Below are 21660 nucleotides of genomic sequence, written 5' to 3' on the forward strand. Positions count from 1 at the left end.
CCCTTCTCCCCCCATTTCAGGCCTGCCTGGTTTCAACCCAGGCAAGGTGGGTTTCAGACACTGAAAATGGGCCCATGGAGTTGCGGTGGGGGCGGGGGTGGGGCCATGGGGCAGAGGCCTGGGCCCCCTTGCCCGTTGCCTGTTTTAGGAGACGCTACATGGAGGTGCCTGGGAGTGACGTGCTTGCTAAAAGGAATGTTCACATACTGAGGCAGGGGGAAGTCATTTTGGCTCATACATGAGTTAACCTGAATTTTATGCTGACTAAAATGGCCTGTTTTGTGGCCGATAAAACATACATTGTGTATCTGATCTAATTATTAAAGAAAAGGCTGTATTGATCAGAAGTAAAAAAATGTCCATGTTAAAAATAAGCATTAAATGCCCCTCTTCCTGGAGTGCCAGTGCTGGTCCTACCTTCCCAGGTGCCAGGGTCATACTAACTCACTGTGTATGTGCTGGTCTTTTTCTTTTTTTAAACCTTCATTTTTAAATAAAGAAATGGACCCCTGGCTTATCTAATGTTCTTTGCTCTGACAAGATATAAAATGTGCTGAAAACCCTGCTTCTCCGGAGCAGTTTTTCAGAGTAATCTGGGAAGCTGGCTTCTGGGATAGTCCTTGGTTTGGCTCAAATAAAACTCTTTTCTCTTCTTATCATTGATTGTTTATTGATTCTGTTTGTCGAGATGCTCACTGACCTCTCCCCACGCTCCCCAGGGTTCCCCCCTCCCCACTATCTGCTGCCAGGGAGTCCATGGCCAGGTTGACCACCAGTAGGACACATGCCCTCAGTAACTGTGCAGGAGACACTGGTGAGGATGCAGTGGTCCCAGGTGCTGGAAAAGAGCAACACCCAGTACAGCACCTGGGCAGCCCTCCCCTCCTCGGGCCTCCCCTCATGGCTAACCAGCCCGAAACCCTGCTGCTTCTACTCTTTCATCAGCCCTCCAGAGGGCCCCTCCTCCGCGCACTCCCACTGCCTCATCACTTCTTACCCAGACCTTTCCAGAGTCTTCTGGCCAGTCTCCTGGCCACCAGGCTCACATACCTCCTGCCCACTCACCTCCGGCCGCCAGAATGCACGTCCCCCAAACCCCCACCCGACGGCTTCTAACCCTGCCAGCAGCAGGAGTCTCTCCAAGGCTCCCACTTCCCACCGAAATCCCAGTCCGTACTCCTTAGATATCATGAGAGCCCCTCCCTGATCTCCCTGAGCTGCCTCATTTTTCCTACTGAACTAGAAGCCCTCAGTTCCAGGAACATTAAAGCACCCACGTGCAGTGAGCTGTCTTAGACGCAGCTCAAGTGTGACTTCCGTGAGAAGCCTTCCATGGTGCCTCGACCACAGACGCCCCTCCTGTGGCATCCGTCACACCTGGCTGCCACCGTCTGTTCACACATCTTTCTCCGGGAGGCAGGAGTGGTGTCCACCATCCTTGGTGACACCAAAGCGCCTGGCACCAACACCCAGCAGACGTGAACTAAATGAATAATAAAACCACCCACCCCACCTGCTTCTTTAATGGGCTCTGTTTTACTCTGTGATTTATTATGTGAACCATTAAAATGTTTTACGAGAAGGCAATATTTAAAAACACACTTGGAAAACAGTAGTTAAGCAACAGCTTAGTTGTAAAATTGGGGAAACCAAATTGCTTGGAAGTAGGTGACCAACCAATGAGCTTGGAAGCTCAGCCAAATGCATCACGATTCACGGCCTGGGTCTCTTATTTCATGTCCCACGTTTTAATTTGTATTTCCACTAATATCTTATTGGCATTTATTTGTGACTAGAACAGATTTTTAAAAACAGGTTTTTGAACTGTTCAGCATCTTGTGTGTGTACACGTGACCATTATATAAATGTCATGATGCCAGTTAGGGATAAAATGGAACTTGCTGAAGTCTCTTTCTGTCGGAAATCTGCCAGGAAGACCAGCTCCCTGGCCTACCAAAGGGTACCTATACAGTCTCTGAATTAGAAAGCGGACATTTCATAGCTCCAGGTTTGTACACAAAGGGCTGTGAAAATTACAAGTGAATTTGACATAAGGGAATTTCAAGAAAGAGAAAAATGTTTTAAAGACAAAAAACATGACAAAAAATATTGATAGTTGAGACTTCCATGCAACGTGGTCAGGCCCTGTTCACACGTGAGCTCATTCAATCCTTACTATGCTATGAGGTAGGCGTTATTATTTGTCCTTTACAGAGATGGGGAAACTGGGGCAAGGGGCTTCCACAACCAGCAAGTGGCAGAGCCGATATGAGCAAAGCAAGGCTTTAGCATTCGGGACCTTAACTTTCCTGCCAAACTGCTGCTAATGCAACCATCCGGAAGGGATGAGCATCATTCAGCAACTCACGAGTTTCTTCCAGGGTTAGAATGCCAAGTAACAAGACCCTGGTCCTCGTCCTTGGGAAGGGTAGGGCAGACAGGGGGCGAGTGTGACATAAAAACATCCCTCTATGCTTCTGTAAAGCAAGTGGGAACCCCAGGGGGCGGGGGCGTGCATGAGAAGCCTGGTAAGGATAGCACACCCTGCTAGTTAAGGAGGGACAGGGCTCCAAGTGTGAGCTTCACCTCCATGGCGCTGGGCAGGGGAAACTCAGGGGCAAATGACATTCAGCTGTATTCACAGACGAGGGAATGAGACAGTTAAAAATGTCCCAAGTGAAGACAAGAAGCTTAAACCTGCGTAGAAGAAAAACAAAGGAAAGAAGAATTGATTTAAGAGCAGTGCAGTATGCACGGTACAGAAGGAAAGAATTTGTTTTAATCCACAGGAATCAACTGTAATAACGTCAGAAAGCCAGATGTCAAGAAGTCTGCAACACATGACTTTAGTTAGTCATTTACACCCTAGCTCATCCCACGAAGGGCTGGAGGCAGCAGTACACCCTGCAATTTAAGGGCTAGGAGAGAACCTGGACTATTACACATGGGGCTTAGATGCCAGTCACTCAGGGCCAGCGATAACCGGAAGAGGGGAGGATTCCAAGTTAGGTTTGGTTTGGTTGCTACATTTCTGGCATTGTGGCTGCTTCTGGCGCTGGGTTTTGATCCACATCCCCCGTCTCAGACCCTGGCAGGTGGATGAGGTGGTCTGACTGAATGGCAGAAAAGATCCCTGGGCTCAACCCAGCTCATCCACACCTTAATGTTTGTTAAATGAATGAACAAGTGTTGAAGAAAGGACTTCACATACACTGTATCAGATGGAGAAATTTACAAACTCTCCCGACAGCAAAATACCCGTATCAGTGTAACATGTAGAATTACTTGCTCAACTAATTGGATTCCAGGCAGATTTAACTACATCTCTGAGGAGGCAGAGGGCTCCAGCTAATGTTAGGATTCTATACAGAACCAATGATTCAGGTGAGGGAAAGAAGTGTAAGAGGATTTTTGTGCTAAAGAACACAAACAAGGAACGTGTTTACACAGCATTTAGTCATATTTGTGAGTGAAGTGGGGCGAGCTGCCAATCTGCTGCGTGGTTTGTTTGGTTCTTTCCCATTTTCAGTTAAGGAAACACAGATGCTCAGACAAGATGAGCTCAGATTACTTCCTCCCCTCTGTGCCTGAGGCTGGTCTCACCCAGCCCAGCTCTGGTGTGGAACTCAGACTGGAAGAGAGGAAGCAGGGGGCCCGGGCCCACAGCCACAGGATGAGGTGGTGGTGCTCACGTCACTGATGCACGGGGAGCCACAATCCACTAGGCTCGCACAACTTCCGAGGTCTGAGGTCTAGAATTAACTACTAGCTTTCTTTGCTTTTAAAAAAGAATACCACTGCCATCAGATAACTCTTTCAAGCTTTCTAAACCAGCACTGCTAATCTGTCTTCCTGGAACATCGCTGCTTTGTTACTGAAGATAAAGTAATTCAGAGTTTCTTTGATATGAGAGACTTTGTAAGGACTTGAACATAAAGTGACTTCTCTTTGCTTAGAGGTTGCTTGTTTCAGGGGGGTGGGGGAGAGGAAACAGATCCCCTACCAGTTTGGACATATATGGTACCTGACCTTTGTCTTCTGCAGACCAGATCTTTAGCTCGAGAATCCCTCTGCACAGATGTTAGAATTTTAGTTATTTTTTTCTTTTCTTTGCTTTGCTTCTTAACCCCTGCCTCCTTCATAGGTCTTCCCCAGCCTATGTGGTTAAAAAGGGCTCAAATGCACATGGTCCCCTCTACTGAACAGTAAGTTTAAGCTGACCTGGCAGGTCTTGGTCACTGCCCACAGCACTTAGCACTGAGCCTGGCGCAGCTGGTGCCTAGCAAATATGTGTGGACCGAATGAATAAATACCTCAAAGACAACAGGCTTGAAACTGGGCTCATCACCCTCCCATTCTGGCCACCATTTTCCCTTTCTCAGAGAGCAACCCTCTACCCCAAATCCTGGGAAGCTCTTTGGAAACAGTGGCTGACTGGAGGCCCCTGGGAACAGACCCAAGCCATCTGTCCATAAGGGAACAGCGGCCACAAAAGGAACCGTGAAGGAGAAATGAGAGCGTCGTCAAGCAAATTTAGGACTTGTGTGTAAAATTAAGTCCTGGGATAAACCGAGCTATGTTGGCTGATTAGAAGCAAGACAGATGGCTGGGCAGGGGCTGAGGTGCTGAGAAATGACAGGGACAGACCACCATCTCCAATTCCCCTGTTTAACTCACATAGCTTGGAAGATCCAAGAAGTGAAAGCTGTGTATCCTGACATCCTGTCCAGACCTCTTTCCACTGCTCCTGTTTTTCACGCCTCACAGGGTCCAGTCCTGTCCAGGAAGCCCAGCAAAAGCCTTAAGATGGCATTTTTGTGCCAGAAATAGTAGGCTTCAGCTGTCAGCGGGTAAGATTAAATAGAAGAATCTGTACTCCTGAGGTGTAGCGTCAAACACTGCTGACTCCCCGGTGTCCGTGGCTTGAACCCTCTTAGTCATCTTTTGATTATACCCTGCCCTGAGCCACCCCTGCCAACAGAAGGTGAGCCCAGCCAGCACTGACTGACCCCTGACCAAGGGCCAGCGCAGTGCAAAGCACTTCACGTACATTACCTCCTTTAACCCCACAACTGCCTATGGGGGGAAGACTGCCATCACACCCATCTTCTCCACGTGGAAAGGAAGGCTTCACGGGATTAAAGCACCTGCTCACGGTCCACAGATTTGAAGTGGCAGAGAGGGGACTTGATCCCAGACAGTCACCCCCAAGTTCACCCTCACAGCCCGGTGCTGCACTGCCTGCTTACTGAAACTGGTCCCGGGGGAGTCAGCCTTTCTTTCTCCATCACCATGGTTCTGAAACAGAGTCCCCCTAAAAGTGAGTTCCCTTACCGAGTTGATGATTAACGTCCCCATTAAAGACTTTATTCCCTTTCTCCTCCTCCCTGACCTCAACCTCGTGCTAAGGAAATCAGGTTCTCCCAACAGGCTCCCGGGCTACCTGGCCAGAACTGTAAACTGGAGACATCCTGACTCCTGAAACTGAGATTAAGAAATGTCACAAGATGATGATTAATCCGAGCCTCTTTGTTCTTCTCCTTTAAAAACACCCCCAACTCAAAGACCAAGCTGGAGTCGATCTGAGGCTTGTCTCCTACTCCCTTGCTTGGCGCCCTGCAATAAATCTGTACTTTGATGCAAACTCCTGCTGTCAGAGTTCAGCTTTCTGCACCATGGGCACACGGGCACTTTGCCCTGTTACATTCAGTCCTCATCATCTCCCGCCTAGACCACTGCTCAGCCTCTTCTCACAGCCTCTTCTCTAGTATCTTCACCATTCCATCCATTTCTGCTCATCTTCCAAAACCGTGATTTCCCTCTGTGGGAATCAATTTTCCATCAATGTTCCAATTCTCTGCGGTTATCAACTGGGTGTCCAACAATTCAATTCAATTCAATGTCCACCTGGAGTGAGCCTCAGATCCCAGAAATCATGAGCTCAGAGCCACAGGCCTGCCCCTACTTCAGATGCCAGTTGCAAGATTTGGGTTACTTGTACTTCTGAAACACCAGCTATAAATCAGGGATTCCCACAAGCTCCTCCACAGGTTTGATAATTTGCTAGAATGACTCACAGAACTCAGGAAGGTACTTTGGTTACTATTATGGGTGTATTATGAGGATACAACTCAGGAACAGCCAAATGGAAGACATGCACAGGACAAGGTGTGCAGGTAGGGGACGCACAGAGCTTCCACGTCCTCTCCAGGTGCACCATCCTCCCAGCATGTCAATGTGTTCACAAACCCAAAAGCTCTCTGAATCCCATCATTTAGGTGTTTTTATGGAGGTTTCATCATATTGACGTGATTGATCAAATCATCAGCCTTTGGTGATTAACTCAATCTCTGGGCCCCCTCCTCTCTCCTCCTCCCCTGTGGTCAAAAGTTCATACCCTCTCATCATGGCTTGGTCTTTCAGGCCACCAGCCCTTATTCGGAAGCTGCCTAGGGTCCCCAGATATTAATCACCTCATTAATACACAGAAGCCACTCATTACTCATGAGATTTTGAGAGTTTTGGGAGCTGTGTGCCACCTGTGTGCTGGAGACAAAGACAAAATATTTATTTTTTATTAACCACAGTGGCCGTCTACTCAGAAACCTCCAGTGGCTTCCCATGACAATAGAGAAGAGCCCATGCTTCTCAGGGTGGCCTGTAAACTGTATACAACCTCATCTCCCCTGATTCCTGGTCCACCTTGCAGATTCCTGCCTCTGCACCTTTGCCTCATCCTTGTGCCCCTTCACTGAATCGAAGCTGAATCAAAACACTTCTTAGGATGCCATTTGTTTAGAGATGTGAGGAACCTCAGGTTTTACAGATGAGGAACTGGTCATCCAGACAGGTGAATGGCACAGCCCCCGATCATGCCAGTAACCCGCCAAACTCACACAGTGAGTGCAGCCATGCCATCTTCCTGTGCCTCCACCAACACAGCTACACCAACCAGGGGCTTCTGACGTCCGCCCTCTAGAATTCTCTGCCTAGCAGCTGGGGGTCTCTAGGCTTGGCCTGGGGCTCCAGAACTGTCAGAAGTGTGCCAGCAGCTCCCCTTGGGACATGGAGGTCCAGAAGGTCTACACCTCCTCAAAGACTCCTGTTCTCGAGAACTCCTGCGGTTGAACTACATTCTAGCAGCTTCCTCTTTGCCCTCCATACCTGCACGTCCTTAGATGTGGCTCCTCTAACCAGGTCGTTTCTAGAGAACTGGAGATGCCTTTCTACAACTGTTTTCCACCCTGATCTAAATCTCCAGCTTCTTGGGAGTCCAGATGCGGCGGCGGGTGGGTGGGAAGGGGGGAATGTTAACAGCAGAACAGCAATCAGTTCCCTGAGAGCAGTATAAGCAAAATGTCACTGGAAAAAAAAAATCTCTTTAAAACAAGAATATGGCAGAGCTTTATTGTATGCTAAAGCCTCACAAGAACTAGGGTTTAATGCAGGTCAAATCATGTTTGTCAAACCCCAGAAGGGCACAGAGTAATAAGCTATCAGGAACCTGGCTATCAGCCTTACTGTTGGCTCTCTTCCCATTCTGTACCCCCTGCCAACATTATATAGTCGCCTATTTTTCTCAGGCCCCAGTCCAATTATTTTTAGTGAAATTTAAAAGACAGTAATTCAATAAAAAATATTCTAAACATTTCCCAGTGGTGATGGGTTGTAACTTGCAGCAGACTACTTCAGCTTCACCCAGGGTCCTGTCATAACACTTGATATGACAATTAACATCATGAACTTAATTTGACTTAAAGAGGAAAATATTTGGGAAAATTAGGAATTATCCTTTTTTTTTTCCCCACCAAAAGGAGCCTACACAACTGTGGAGAAAACAGTGTCACAAAAAGTTTAGAAAGTTGTGGTTTGTATATGAAAACAAACTCGTGTAAGGTTTATTCTGCCCTCTCGGGAGGGGGAATGCAGACACAGGCTAGTAACAATCCAATTTTATAAATATTTATTCTGTCATCACCTAGGACAGAGCATCGGGCAGGTTGACCTGTGGAAATAAGAATGCCTGAGGCCACACAGAATTCTTGAGACCCGTGATTCTTTTGTGGAGTCCAGATGCTGGTAAGCCCGCAGATAAACTCTAGGGCTCAGGGATCCCTTTGAATTGCTGCTGCTTTGAGCGCTCCTGATAACTTTAAAACCAACAATCACAATGGAGCGGAGTTCACTGCCCTTCACACATCTTTCTTGGGAAAAACCCCCAAGACTAAACAACTCTACCCTTTTATCTTTTCCTGTCCTCCTCTCTCCAAGTTTCCAGGGGAAAAATACGCTTCGTGCATTGCTGAATTCTGTGCTTCTGTCACACAAAGTGTGCTGTTAGCCTTCTGTATCCCAGCCTGGACCTCCCCGCTGTCCACTTCCACGCCCATGGACTCCACAGATTTCCCTGGCCGCTTGCTCTGTTCTTCTTCTAAAGCCCCTAGCATTTCCTGTCCCCAGTTTCTCCACAGAATCCCTTCACTCTCGGATTTTACACAAGGTTAAACCTGGGTGGTAGTTTGATTTACAAACAGCAAACACACACTCTCTCTCTGTTTTGATCATACTTGTTTATTACTGTGTAGCTCTTCTCTGTTCCTCTTCCAGAATTTAGTCCAATAAATAAGGCACCACCTTTAAAAGAGCACTGGGGAACATGGACTTAAACTCTCGCACATGTTTTAAGAGCCTCTCATCTCTTAAATTGGACTCTCTTCCTAAATTTCTGCTGCCAAACTGGTTTTATTGAAATCCTTTGAAACCCAGTGTTCTCAGCATTTTGGTCCTCTCTGGAAGTTCCTCCCTCCCTCCCTCCCTCTCTCTTTCTTTCTTTCTAAAAAAATCTATAGAGTCAAGTCTGGTAATAAGAGCTAACATTTAAAGAGACCACACTGCCAGGTAAGCCTCTGAAGTAGATACAGTTATCATCCTCACTTTATATAGGCTGGAACTGAGGCACAGAGTCAACTGCACACAGAAGTGTCCAGCCGGGATTCCACCTAAGGCTGCGAGCTTAATCATGCTTAATTAAGGTCTGGGGTCAAAGGGATTTGGAGTCCATTCTTATCCTGTCTCCCTCTTTTGAAGATGGTGACCTAGATAATGTACTTAACCTCTTTGACACTGAGTTTGTTTACTTTCCAGTAAAATCAAGATAAAGGGTTTCTTCGAAAGTCTGAGCAGTAAATAAGAGATGCGTGATGGGTCTACTTCGGTCTTAGGCACTGGATAATTGGGGTGCCACGAACCCCTTCATAGGTAGGGCTGCGTCCCGCTCCTCTAAGTACCCCATCTCACAGTGCGGGGGCAACACCACCAGTTCGAGACTAATCTTTCAAGGGACTTCTAGGTCTGCGTCCGCCTCGCACACCGACCAGCCTCGCTTTCTCCCCGTATCACCCTGCGCACCAGGTTCCAGGTTCGATGCCCGCGCCACGCAAACGGCGGCTCCCGCATCCCAGCTTCCCTCTGGGTCCGGGACTCCTCCTCCGGGGGCTCCCCAGCCTCCCGGGCTCGCCGTCTTACCATAGCATCGTAGCTCAGGGCGTTCATGAAGTGCGCCACCTCGGCGCCCTTGTACACGGTGAACCAGATGGTGCCCTGGTACTGGTCTCCGGCGTCGAGCAGCAGCACGTGGGGCTCCGCGCGGCGTATCTGCCGCACCTTGGTCGCGAGCCGCGCCACGCCGCCCACGCAGCGGCTGGCGTTGACGCACTTGCCTGAGTCCTCGCTGGTCTGCTCCAGGCGGCTGTGCACGTCGTTGGTGTGCAGGATGGTGAGTTCCCAGGCGCCGGCCGCCGGCCACAGCAGCGCCCACAGCGCGAGGAGCCGCAGCGCCAGGACGCGTGCGGCTGGGGGACGCATGGCCGCGGCTCGTGGGGAAGGCGCGGGCGCGGGAGCTGGCGAGCCGGGCGGGTGGCGGAGAGCGCGGCGGCTGCCGGCCTTACGCGCCGGGGCCGGCGCGCGAGGCGGGGCCGGGCCGGGCCGGGGCGGGCTCTCCCACGGCTCGGAGGCCGGCCCCACCGCTAGGCGCACGCCCGCGCGGTCACCCGATCCGACCCTGGCCCGCGGGGCGGCCCGGGCGCGCCTGGCGGCTGGCAGCCGCTGCCGGCGGGAACAGTGAAGAGGTTGTTCCCGGCGGGCAGCGGGCAGCGGGCACCGGCCCCCGGCCCGACCCGAGAGCCAGGCCGCTGGCGGTCCCAGTGCTGGTGGGCGGCTCTTTCCGGGGTGTGAGGGAGGAGTTGGAGGGTCTACTCCGTTTTCTTGTCCTCGCTGATTCTCGCTTCTTAAGAATTTTTCTCAAGAGGGTTACGTGGTTTGTGGTGGGTTTGTGGTTGCGCGAGCTCATCACTGAAAAAACGGAAGAGGGAAGAGAGAGGAGGTGGAAAGGGCGGCGAGTCGAGGGGGAGAGGGGAGCACAGCGGTGCCTTTGGGGCTGTGGGAGCCAAAAGCCGACCGTAGGATATGACTGGTCTCTTTCCAGTTCAAGTTAAGTTTGCGTTGTTTAGACAGAATCTCAGAAGTTAGAATCCGGTCCCGCGTCTATAGACGATAAAACCCTTAACGGTGAAACAGCGGCGGCGCGTGGACCGCTCCTGGAAGCTAAAACGCACCATGCGGAGCGAAACCAGCCGCTCTGAGGGCGTGATGCTGCCTTCTGTTGCTTTTCTAGACATGTTTCTCTGTCCGGTTTTTGAGGTTTTAATGTTTTAGGGATGTGTGTGTGTGCGCGCGCGCTTAAGGCAAAGCTTTTGGCAAGGAAGGCAACGCTAAAAGGAATGCATACATACAATAAACAAATCATCATTATAATAAGAGTTGCTGCAGAATTTCCGTTTAAGGGATTGATTCTTGGGTGCAACTGAGAATCTACTTTGGGAAGGGAAGGAGAAAGGAATTAGTTCCGAGTGCCCACTAGGTGTCCGGTCATTTATGCTTTACAGAACAGCTGCGTGTGGTCCTCACACTTCCCCAGAATGCATCAAGCCAGTCTTATTTATTTACTTTTAAGCTTTTTGGGACAAAATATACATGATATAATTTACCCTTTTAACCATTTTACTTGTACGGTTGAGGGACATTAAGTACATTAACATTGTTGTGCAACCACCATCACCATCCATCTCCAGGACTTTTTCATCTTCCCAAACTGAAATACAGCCATTAAATAATTTCCCATTTCCCCTTCCCTCAGCCCTTGGCAACCACCATTCAACTCTCTGTCTTTGTGAATTTGAGTACTCTAGGTATCTCATATAAGTGGAATTAAACATTTTGTCCTTTTTCTGACTGACTTATTTCACTTATTATAATGTCCTTAAGGTTGAAACATTCTGTAGCATGTGTCAAAATTCTCCTTTTTCAGGCTGAAAAGTATTCCATTACACGTATCTACCACATTTTGTTTATCCATTGATGGACGCTAGTTTCCACCTTTTGACTGTTGTGAATAATGGTGTTAGAAACGTGGTGTTCAAATAAATACCTGTTCAAGTCTCTGCTTTCAGTTCTTTTGGGTATATCCCCAGAAGAGGAATTGCTGGATCATATGGTAGTCCTATGTTCAATTTTTTTAGGAACTGCTTACTTTCTTCTGTAATGACTGCACCATTTTACATTCCCATTAGCAACGCACAAGGATTCCAATTGCTCTGCATTTTTACCGACACTTATTTTCTGTTTTTGATAATAGCCATCCTAAGGGGTTTGAAGTAATTTCTTATTGTGGTTTGTTTTGCATTTCCTTACCGATGAATGATGTTGAACATCTTTTTATGTGCTTATTGGCCATTTCTATATCTTACTTGGAGAAATGTCTATTCAAATACTTTGCCTGTGTTTTGATAGGATTACTTGGGTATTTTGTTGTTGAGTTGTAGCAGTCTTTATATATTCAGAGTAGTAATCCTTTATCAGATATATGATTTGAAAATATTTTCTCCCATACTGTGGGGATTGTTTTTTCATTCTGTTGATAGTGTCCTTTAGTGCACAAATATTTATATATTGATGGAGTCTGATTTATCTATTGTTTCTTTTATTGCCTGTGCTTTTAGTGTCATATCCAGGAAATCATTGCCTAATTTGATGTCATGCAACTTTCCCCCTTGTTTTTTCCTAAGAGTTTTGTAGTTTTCGCTCATAGGTTTAGGTTTTTGATCTATTTTGAATTAATTTTTGTATGTGGTATAAGGTAAGAGTGCAGATTCATTCTTTTGCATGTGGATGTCCAGTTTTCCTAATACCCATTGTTGGAAAGACCGTCCTTGCCAGCCTTGCTTTTAAGACGTGGGGTTCAAGGCTTAGACTGTGTGTTTAGTTAGGATTCTCCAGAGAAACAGAACCACTAGATAGATACTTGTTTATTTATCATAAGGTAGTGGCTCATGGAATTATAGGGATGTTCCATGATCTAACATCTGCAAGACGGACATCCAAGAAAGCCACTGATATAGCCTGAGGGCCTGAGAGCCAGAGGGCCAATGGTGTAGATTCCAGTCTGGGCCTGATGGCCTGAGAACCAGGAGCACCAGGACAGAAGATCCATGTCTCAGCTGAGCAGTCAGGCAGAGAGGGAATTCAGCCTTCCTCTGTCTTTTTGTTCTGTTCAGGTCCTCAGTGGGTTTGATGGTGCCCACCCACACTGGGGAGGGCCCTCTGCTTTGCTCAGTGCAACACCTCAAATGCAAATCTCCTCTGGAAAAATCCTTACAGACACACCCAGAAATACTGTTTAATCAGAGATCCGGGCATCCTGTGGCCCAGTCAAGTTGACACAGAAAATTAACCAGCATAGAGAGTATAAATCATTTGCCCAAAAAAGGCCATGTAGATCCTAATCTGGGGCCACACAGGACCCTTTCCCCTGAAAGACCCTCTAATTCATGCTTTGCAAGGTGTGCCCACCTTGCTAAAAGAAGGACTGGTAGTTTTTTTTTAACTTAAAGATTGATTTTAGACTTATAGAAGAGTTGCAAAGGTAGCACAGAGAATTCCTGTCTACCCTTCACCCATCTTCCCTTAATGCTAACGATTTATATAACCGTCAAAACTTAAAAAAAAAAAACCAAAAACCATGGAATCAACTGTTAACTATATTGCTGATTTTGTTTGGACTTCACCAGTTATTCCACCACGACTTTTCTGTTCCTGAATCCGATCCGGGAAACACACTTAGTCCTTAGTCTTTAGTCTCCTCTAATCCGTGACAGTTTCTTGGTGTTTTGTCTTTCACGGCTTTGGCACTTCTGGAGAGCACTGGTGTTTGCATACTGCCCCGTTGTGTGGGTTTGATGTTTTTCCTGATGGGACTGAGGTTATGGATTTGGGAGGAAAATGCCACAAAGGTGGCCTTTTCATCACGTCGTATCTGGGGGTACGTGATATCAGCGTCGTCTCTCTGACCACTGGGGAACTGACGTTTTGTTGTTTCTTGCTTTTCAAACCTGGGCCATTGCTATAGCCTCCAAAATTCCCGTCCTGGGGATGCTACCAGCCTTCTGCTCCAGCCTGTTCCTCTGTCATTTGTTTGTACATGAGATCTAAAATGGCTCTGATTGTTTATTGGATCAAATTCAAACTTCCCGACCTGGCCTTTCAAACACTCACTTTATCCATCCAACTTGACTCTCCACTGTCCACGTATGGCTGCTTCCTCTTTCCTTCCCTCTGAGCCAGTTCTCAGTCTGCCCTTGGGCCAAGGCCTGGGTTTCCTTTAATTCAAGTCTCCATGAAATTTCTTCGACTGCTCCAGACAGCAGTGAGCTTTCTCTTCTCTGAATTCCTGATCTGTTTTTACAATCTCACTTTATGTGTTTTTTCTTTTTCCTGCAGGTATTTAATGTGTGTGTCTTGTCTTTTCTCTGTTGGATAGAAACACAGTAGCTACTTCACTCCTGCAATTCAAGCACCCACCTGTTTTGTAAAAAAAAGAGTTCATCCAGAAATTGATGCAACATTGTAAACTGACTATACTTCAATAAAAAAATTTTTTTTAATTAAAAAAACCCAAAACACCCACCTGAAATGTACTAGAGATCGTTGGGCTAGTAGGTGGAAGATAGATTTTGAATAGAATTGAATTCTAACACTTAGATTACATTATAGGGTCCTTGAGTGTTAAGGGGTAGACATTATCCTTCTCCATTATCCTCCTTTTATAGGTAATAAAATTGAGGTTCTACATGTAAAATGAATTGCATTTGCGTTTCCACAGGTGGATAGATCTTTTCTCTTTTACATATGTAACAATATGTCACACAAGTTCTCTGGCCACTCACCATGTTTATTTTTTATTGCCTCCCATCCGACATCTCTGACACCCAGGGAGTGGTTCTTGGGGATTTCTGAGGATGCTCCAGAATCTTGGGATGATCTTCTGCAGCTTTTGCCATGGTCTCTTTGTGGCTGCAGCAGGATGGTCAGTGTAGAGCTGCCCCTTTCATAAACCAAAAGTGATTGAGTGCATGGTGACACATACTGTAGAAGGGGCAGGGCCTGAGGACACAGGGCCCTCTTGCCCACTCACCCTCTCTGGTAGCTCAGTTCAGACCCGCCTCCCTCCCCAGCACCCTGCAGGCAGATTGCTGTGCAATATGCAGTCTCTCTGCCCCAGTGCCCTCAACCCCCAACAGCAGATAACAGCGGCAGCAGCATCTCCCACGCCCCATCAGACCTTGCCCCCTTCCCTCAGTGGAGCTCCTCCCTCCCCTCAGCCTCCCTCAGAAGAGACATGGAGTGTGGGTCTTTCTCTCTCCAGGTGGGATCGTGATGCTTTAGCCACAGGCAGGAGGACGGGTGAGACTTCTGGGACAGAAACCTCTTGGCCCCTTAGTGGACAGGTTTGAATATCACTGTTGTTCCTAAGCGTTCTGGGGGCTCATTTTCCTGATGCAGGACCCCTGGGCTGGCACGTCTTATGCTGGGCTCAAACCCCTCCTTGGGGAGAAAAGAGGGGTGCCGGTCTTGACTGTTCTGTCTCTGCCCCTCCTACCCATCCTGTGGTTCCTTCTTCATGTCTTTAGATGTGGGAACTCTTTTCTTCCAGTCTTCAGGTCGTTCTCATAGGTAGTTACTCTGTAAATGGTTGTAATTTTGGTGTGCCTGTGGGAGGAGATGAGCTCAGTGTCCTCCAGCTAACTGTCTTGGCCACTCATGCATGGATTGCTTTTGACAAGCGTTGTAGGGGGGGAAGGCTGTTCCATCGAGCAGGTGCTGGGTTAGGCCAAATGAAAACTGGCCCTGTGAGTGGGGGTTTCTAGGCAGCTGCCGGACAGGTTACATACTGACAATGCTTTGGGAATGGAGATTTTGGGGGAATGTCAAACCTGTTCTGTCTCCCCCAGTGACTTCTAGGCTGCTTGTATTATCAGCTGCTGATAGTGAGACTGTTGGGTTTCAAGACTACCATGAGGATAGGAATAGGGCAAATTAAAATTCCACAAGATTTTCTTTTCTTACAGAGATTCAGCCATTTTTCTTGAGGACGTAAGAAAAATTGGATTGTTGCAGGCCTTTGATTAATTTCCAGAAAATTGAAAAAAAAATTTTGACTTTTTTGCTAGTGTTCTTACTGTTTTTATGGAGAATTGAATTTGGGAGGTCTTTCTTTTTAAAGTTTGGATTTTAGAACATATTGTGCATCATTCATTTTTCTTAAAAACTTTTAAATCTGACTCCCCTCCTTGAGTTTACTAATGTGTAACCATTGCACAGAGCAAGTTGATAAATGTATCACTTCCTTTGATGAATGGATGTCTTATAGCCAAGTTGAACAGGGAAGAGACTGTCAGCATAATGTATTCCTGTTGACTTCTTTTTAACCATTTGACTTATGTTTTAATGAAAACAAAAATCTAAGTTGAAAACTCATGGTGAAGGAGCAGTCAGTGTTAGATCAAACACTAGAGTGTTTCCAGTTTTATAATGAAAAAATAATGTCTCACTGTGGTTTAATTTTTATTTCATTTGAATTATTAGGGAGATTGGGCGTCTTTCATAAATATATTTATTTATTTGCTTTTGTATATATATATTTTTATTGAAATATAGTCAGTTTACAATGTGTCAGTTTCTGGTGTACAGCCTAATGCTTCAGTCATACATGAACATACATATATCCATTTTCATATTCCTTTTCACTGTAAGTTACAGTATAAACTTGTTGTTTATCTATTTTATATATACTAGTTAGTATCTGCAAATCTCAAACTTCCAATTTATCCTCTCCCACCCACTTTCCCCACTGGTAACCGTAAGTTTATTTTCTATGTCTGTGAGTCTGTTTCTGTTTTGTCAATAAGTTCATTTGTCTTTTTTTTTTAGATTCCACTTGTAAGTGATATCATATGGCATTTTTCTTTCTCTTTCTGGCTTACTTCACTTAGAATGATGTTCTCCAGGTCTATCCGTGTTGCTGCAAGTGGCATTACTTATTCTTTGTTATGGCTGAGTAGTATTCCATTGTATAAATGTACCACAACTTCTTTATCCAGTCATCTGTCTCTGGACATTTAGGTTGTTTCCAAGTCTTGGCTATTGTAAATATTGCTGCTATGAACATTGGGGTGCATGTGTCTTTTTGAATTAAGATTCCCTCTGGATATATGCTCAAGAGTGGGATTGCTGGATCATATGGTAAGTCTATATTTAGCCTTATGAGGAATTTCCACACTGTTTTCCGTAACAGCTGCATCCAACTACATTACCATCAGCTGTGTAGGAGGGTTCCCTTTTCTCCACAGCTTCTCCAGCATTTATCATTTGTGTACTTTTGAATGATGGCCATTCTGACTGGTATGAGGTGATACCTCATCGTAGTTTTGATCTGCATTTCTCTGATAATTAGCAATATTGAGCATTTTTTCATGTCTATTGCCCATTTGTATGTCTTCATTGGAGAATTTCTTGTTTAGGTCTTCTGCCCATTTTTGGATTGGTTTTTTCTTATTAAGTTGTATGTGCTGTTTATATATTCTGGAGATTAAGCCTTTGTCAGTCTTATCTTTTGCAAATATTTCCTCCCATTCTGTAGGTTGTCTTTTTGTTTTTCTTATGATTTCCTTTGCTTGCAAAAGCTTGTAAGTTTAATTATGTCCCTTTTGTTAATTTTTGTTTTTATTTCTATTGTCTGGGTAGACTGCTCTGGGAGAACACTATAGATAATGCAATTTTATATCAAAAGAAATTCCTATATGTGCTTTAGTCTTGGATATGTTTAATTTATCAGTCTATTTTGACAGTTATCCATATTTGTTGTTACTATTCTTAGCAGCCATTCATGCACTGCGATGGCTAACGACGACTTTAACTATACATCATAGTGGCTGAAGACCACATGAATATATCCAAATAAACCTAAACTAAATGGATCATCAAGTCAGCTACCCCTTAGCTGGCTCCCAAAATGTCATGACCACTCCAGTACCATCCATCATAAAAGAAACTGTGATGAAGAGCAAGCTGGAATGAAAAGAGACAGAGGTCCTAACCAATGGTGATCAAAATACCTTACATTTGAAATTTTTTGCAAAAACATATGACCATATGGTTACATTACTAGACCCCTCCCAGGGCTTTGAAAGTGGTGCATGCGAGTGTGAGTGTGGGGCCCTGAAGCTTAAGCTTATTCGCTTCATACCAAATCTATCTCAGTGCATTACTCTCTTCTTCCATAAATCTTTAGGCTGTCCTCATTTGTGTCTTTCTTCATAAAAGCTTTAGAATAATTTTATCCAATTCAAAAAAAATCTTATTTGATAGTTTGATTAGTGTATTAGTCAAAGGAGAGACACCACACAGTAAGGTGAACCGGGCACGTTTAATATAAATAGTTATGAACTACAACAGAGGATTGTAGTAATGAGGAATTGGCTAGTAAGAAGGAGACAGAACTCTAGAGAATACAGGAAGAGCAGATTTAAGGAGCAGCCACTATTCCTGTGACTTAGATGCCCAGGGAGGAGTCCCCAGGTTGAGATCCAGAACGTCAGTCACACGCACAACATTAGCTTTTTTTTTTTTTTGAACAATGTATTTGATCATATAAAGAAATTACTCTTTGATGCCCACTTTTCTGATTAGAAAAAAGATCGATATTGGATTTTACAAATGTCTTTTCATCCTGTATTGAGGAAATGAACTGTATTTCTCCTTTGGCCTTTAAATGTGACAATTTCCTGATATTGAACTAACTTTGCATTGTTGGACTGAACTGCCCTTGATCATGGGGTTGTGGGCTTTTAAAATACTGCTTGATTTTATTTTCTAATAATTTATTTAGGATTTTTGTGTCAGTGTTTATGAGTGAAATTGGGATACAGTTTTCCGTTAAATTTTGGAATCTATGTTACATGGTTTTGTACAGATAATTAGAAAGCTTTGCACTTTTTCCCTGGAAATTCTAACAAATATTTAAATACTTATTTCTTGAAGACTTCATCTGTAAAACTTTCCAGTCTTTGTGTTTTGGGGAATATTTAGTCTTAGACAACTTTAAAAATATTTTTCTAGGGTTGTAAGTTTCTTTAGACTGTCTGTCTTTTCCTGAGTTATTTTTGGTAATTTGTATCTTTCTCAAAAGTCATGAATTTTTTCTGGATTTCTGGACTTATAACAAGGAGTTGAAATTACCTTACTCGTGGTAGTTCTTTTTACTTTCTCATTCTTAATTTTCTGTATTTGTACTTTTAATTTAAAATTTTATTACACTGATATCAGAGAGTGTTATCTGTACTCTTTCTACTTTTGGAATTTATTGAATTTTTCTCTGTGGCTAGTATAGGACTGATTTTTATAAATATTTCAGAAGCAAGTGATTTAAACTTTTTGCTCGTGGGTGTTCTTTTTTGGCATTAAATCATCTAAGTGCTTTTGGGAGCAGGCTGCATTCTTTCAAGTCCACACTCTTTCTTAACCAATGTAGTGTATTGTTTTGCTTAAAAATATGGTCCCAAGACCAGAGTGCTGACTTGGCAAGGGAGTTTGTCAGAAATGCAGCATCTCAAGCCCCATCCCAGACTTAATGAATCAGCCTGCATTTTAACAAGATCTACTGGTCATCCACGTGCAGAGCAAAATTCCAGAGGAATTCACACTTTATATCATAATACTTAAAATGAACATACCCCAAATCTGTTATTTATTAATGTTGCCCTTTTAAAATGAATTGAATCTGTTATTAAAATCTAACAAGTAAGTTTTATAAGGCACTAAATACAGTGTAAAATTGCTATCGCTTTTCTGAGGGTATAATTACAGCTGCGCTGGCCCCTGGCCATGTTCTGACGTCATCCTTTTTTCCACCCGGCCTTCTTCATCCTCCCTCCTACTGCTGGGGAACTAATTAGAACCCAAGGATTTTGGCTCTGCAGACCTGGGGGACATGGTCACACCCCAAGTGGACTGCAAAATCAATTGGAAGAACAATGTTTTTTCCTTCTGTATGTTTTTATGCGAAGCTCAGGCTTGAGTTCACACGACCAGGCAGCAGTGCCAGACCTCGTGCCAAGTACGGAACAGCAACAGAAAGAAACAAGAAGGACGTTCTTTCCTCCCTGCAGCCCAGTTACCTCAGGAAGCCTTAGGAAGTGGGAGACAAGGAATGCCCAGCAACCTGGTAGCCAGTGAGGAGCTTCAAGGGTGAGGACTTGGTACAAGTCAAGCCAGCAGTCCTCGGCATCTCAGGAATTTGGACTTCTCGGATGTAATTCATCAGAGTGTGCTACATCCTCGTCGTGCCAGGCCTCAAGGACTTTTCTTAAGAGAGTTGTCTAACGTCTTAAAACAGGACAAATGCTTTAGGTTTCCTCGGCTACTGCGTTTCATTTTTGTGGTACTGATAACTCTAGGGATCTCTCTGGCAGGGGAGAATTTCAAACCAAGAAGTAGTGGCTGGACCATGGCAGCCCAGTCTTACAGGGCTTGGCCAGTTGCCCAGTCAGGCCCGTCCTCATGTGCAGGCTCAGGGGCACTTCAGCAAAGGTGCAACTCTCACTTAGCTCAGGAAAAAAATGCTGATTCTTGGTTTAATCAATAGCCTGAATGAGCCTGAATTCTTATACTGATAAAGCTCGGCATGAGAAACCTACTCAACTGACGTGTTGGAGACATTGGCGATGCCTCGTTCCACAGACATCTGAAAAGTTCAGAGAGCAGGTTTTGATTACTTTAACTCCTCTGAGTGCTTAGCAACTAGGTAGGTGTTTCTTGGGTTTTTTTAGTCATGCTTTCTGGAATCAGGAAATGGCCTGAGAATGAATTAGGCCTCTTGTACCACTGAGATCACTAAGTAGACTCCTGGCACAGTGTTTCAGATACTATGTCAGGCCCTCCACCCACAGCTTCCTTCCTCCTCTCTCCCCTTTCCTTTTCCTCGTTCCCTCTCTTGTCTGCTCTCTCTCTACTCTCCATTCCCCTCTGGACTATGCCTGGGAGCCCCAGTAGCATTAATCAATCAATTATCCCATAGACACCTACCATGCACCAAGCATGGCTCTGGGCACTGTGGGGGTTGTTAGGATGAACACAACACATTATCTGTCCTTGAACTTACACCTTCACTAGAGAAACAAGCAAATCCAAGGATAAACATGACCTCACATAGTGCATACTATGCTGTAAATATAAGTACTAGAGGCTAAACTCAGGATAGCAAGAGTTCACCACTGTGTTGGATGGTCAGAGGAAAGTCCTTTCTAGGGCAGGTGGGACTTGAATCAATCAAGGAATCAATAGCTAAGATAGTCTTATTGATGTTTCTTAAAGAAAAACAAACAAATGTTGTTGAGCCCTGGTCTAGTTCTTTGTGCACTTACACTTTTTTAATGTTCTTTACAGTCCAAACTGAAATACTGAATTTCTGGAACAGATTTTGATTATGTTTAGGACTTTTCTCAATGTTTATTTATAAAACAACTATTTCTGAAAATGCTCTAAGTATTCATGTTTTTGAGGGCAAATTGAGAGTCTAAACTTGAATTTCTTAGCATGTATTAATTTACTCAACCTTCTCATACGTGGTCCACGGAGGAAGCATGCTGTCTAGAGTTCAAGTTAGTTGACTGTACTGTTCCCTCTTATCTAAACATGGTGTACTGAAAGTTGTGAGTACTTGGTTCTGTTAAATTAAAACATTGGAAATGATTATGTATTAGCTGAATACCTTCCTATTAGGACCCAGTGTCAAAGCAAAGCAATTATGTTCTTCCCTAAAAACCTCCCAGAAACAAGGGTCAATATTGTGGCGGGATACAGGGTAACTAGGTCAGTATCAGAAGGGGCTGTGAAGAATTTCCCAGAAGTCAGGGACCAGCTTTTACCTTTCTGTGTAAGTCTTGGCACAGCCTCTGAGAGGTAGGAGTCAAGTCTGAAAGCTTTCTTCCCGTCCCCCTTTCTTCCCCTGACCCTGGCTTCTGGGGGTGGCTTCCTCTTTGATAACTGATTTGCTTCCTCATGTACAAAACCTCACTTCACTTTCCCGAAGGGAGGAGAAGGCTAGAAGGTCGAGCACTCCCACTTTTGATCATAAGTCCTTGGCTGTTTTTCCTACACGTGTCCTCTCCAGGTTGTCTGATTACTGACACATGCAACCGCTGGCAAACAGATTTGTTTAGGTGACTCAACTAATACGATCACCCTGAGCACACAGTTTGCTAGCTGCCC

The 21660-nt window shown here is 45.0% G+C and overlaps 1 protein-coding gene across 1 annotated transcript in view; it reads right to left on the reverse strand.

Annotated features, from left to right (window-relative positions):
• Positions 1-9971, reverse strand: part of NT5E (5'-nucleotidase ecto) — a 48664-nt gene extending 38693 nt beyond the window's left edge. Inside the window, exon 1 of the mRNA XM_010972871.3 lies at positions 9526-9971. Coding sequence (XP_010971173.3) covers positions 9526-9864 — 339 coding nt within the window. The 5' untranslated portion in view covers positions 9865-9971. The remainder of the gene's footprint in view (positions 1-9525) is intronic.
• Between the last annotated feature and the right edge of the window lie 11689 nt (positions 9972-21660).

The sequence above is a fragment of the Camelus bactrianus genome, chromosome 8 (assembly GCF_048773025.1).
Source record: "Camelus bactrianus isolate YW-2024 breed Bactrian camel chromosome 8, ASM4877302v1, whole genome shotgun sequence".
Lineage (NCBI taxonomy): Eukaryota > Metazoa > Chordata > Mammalia > Artiodactyla > Camelidae > Camelus > Camelus bactrianus.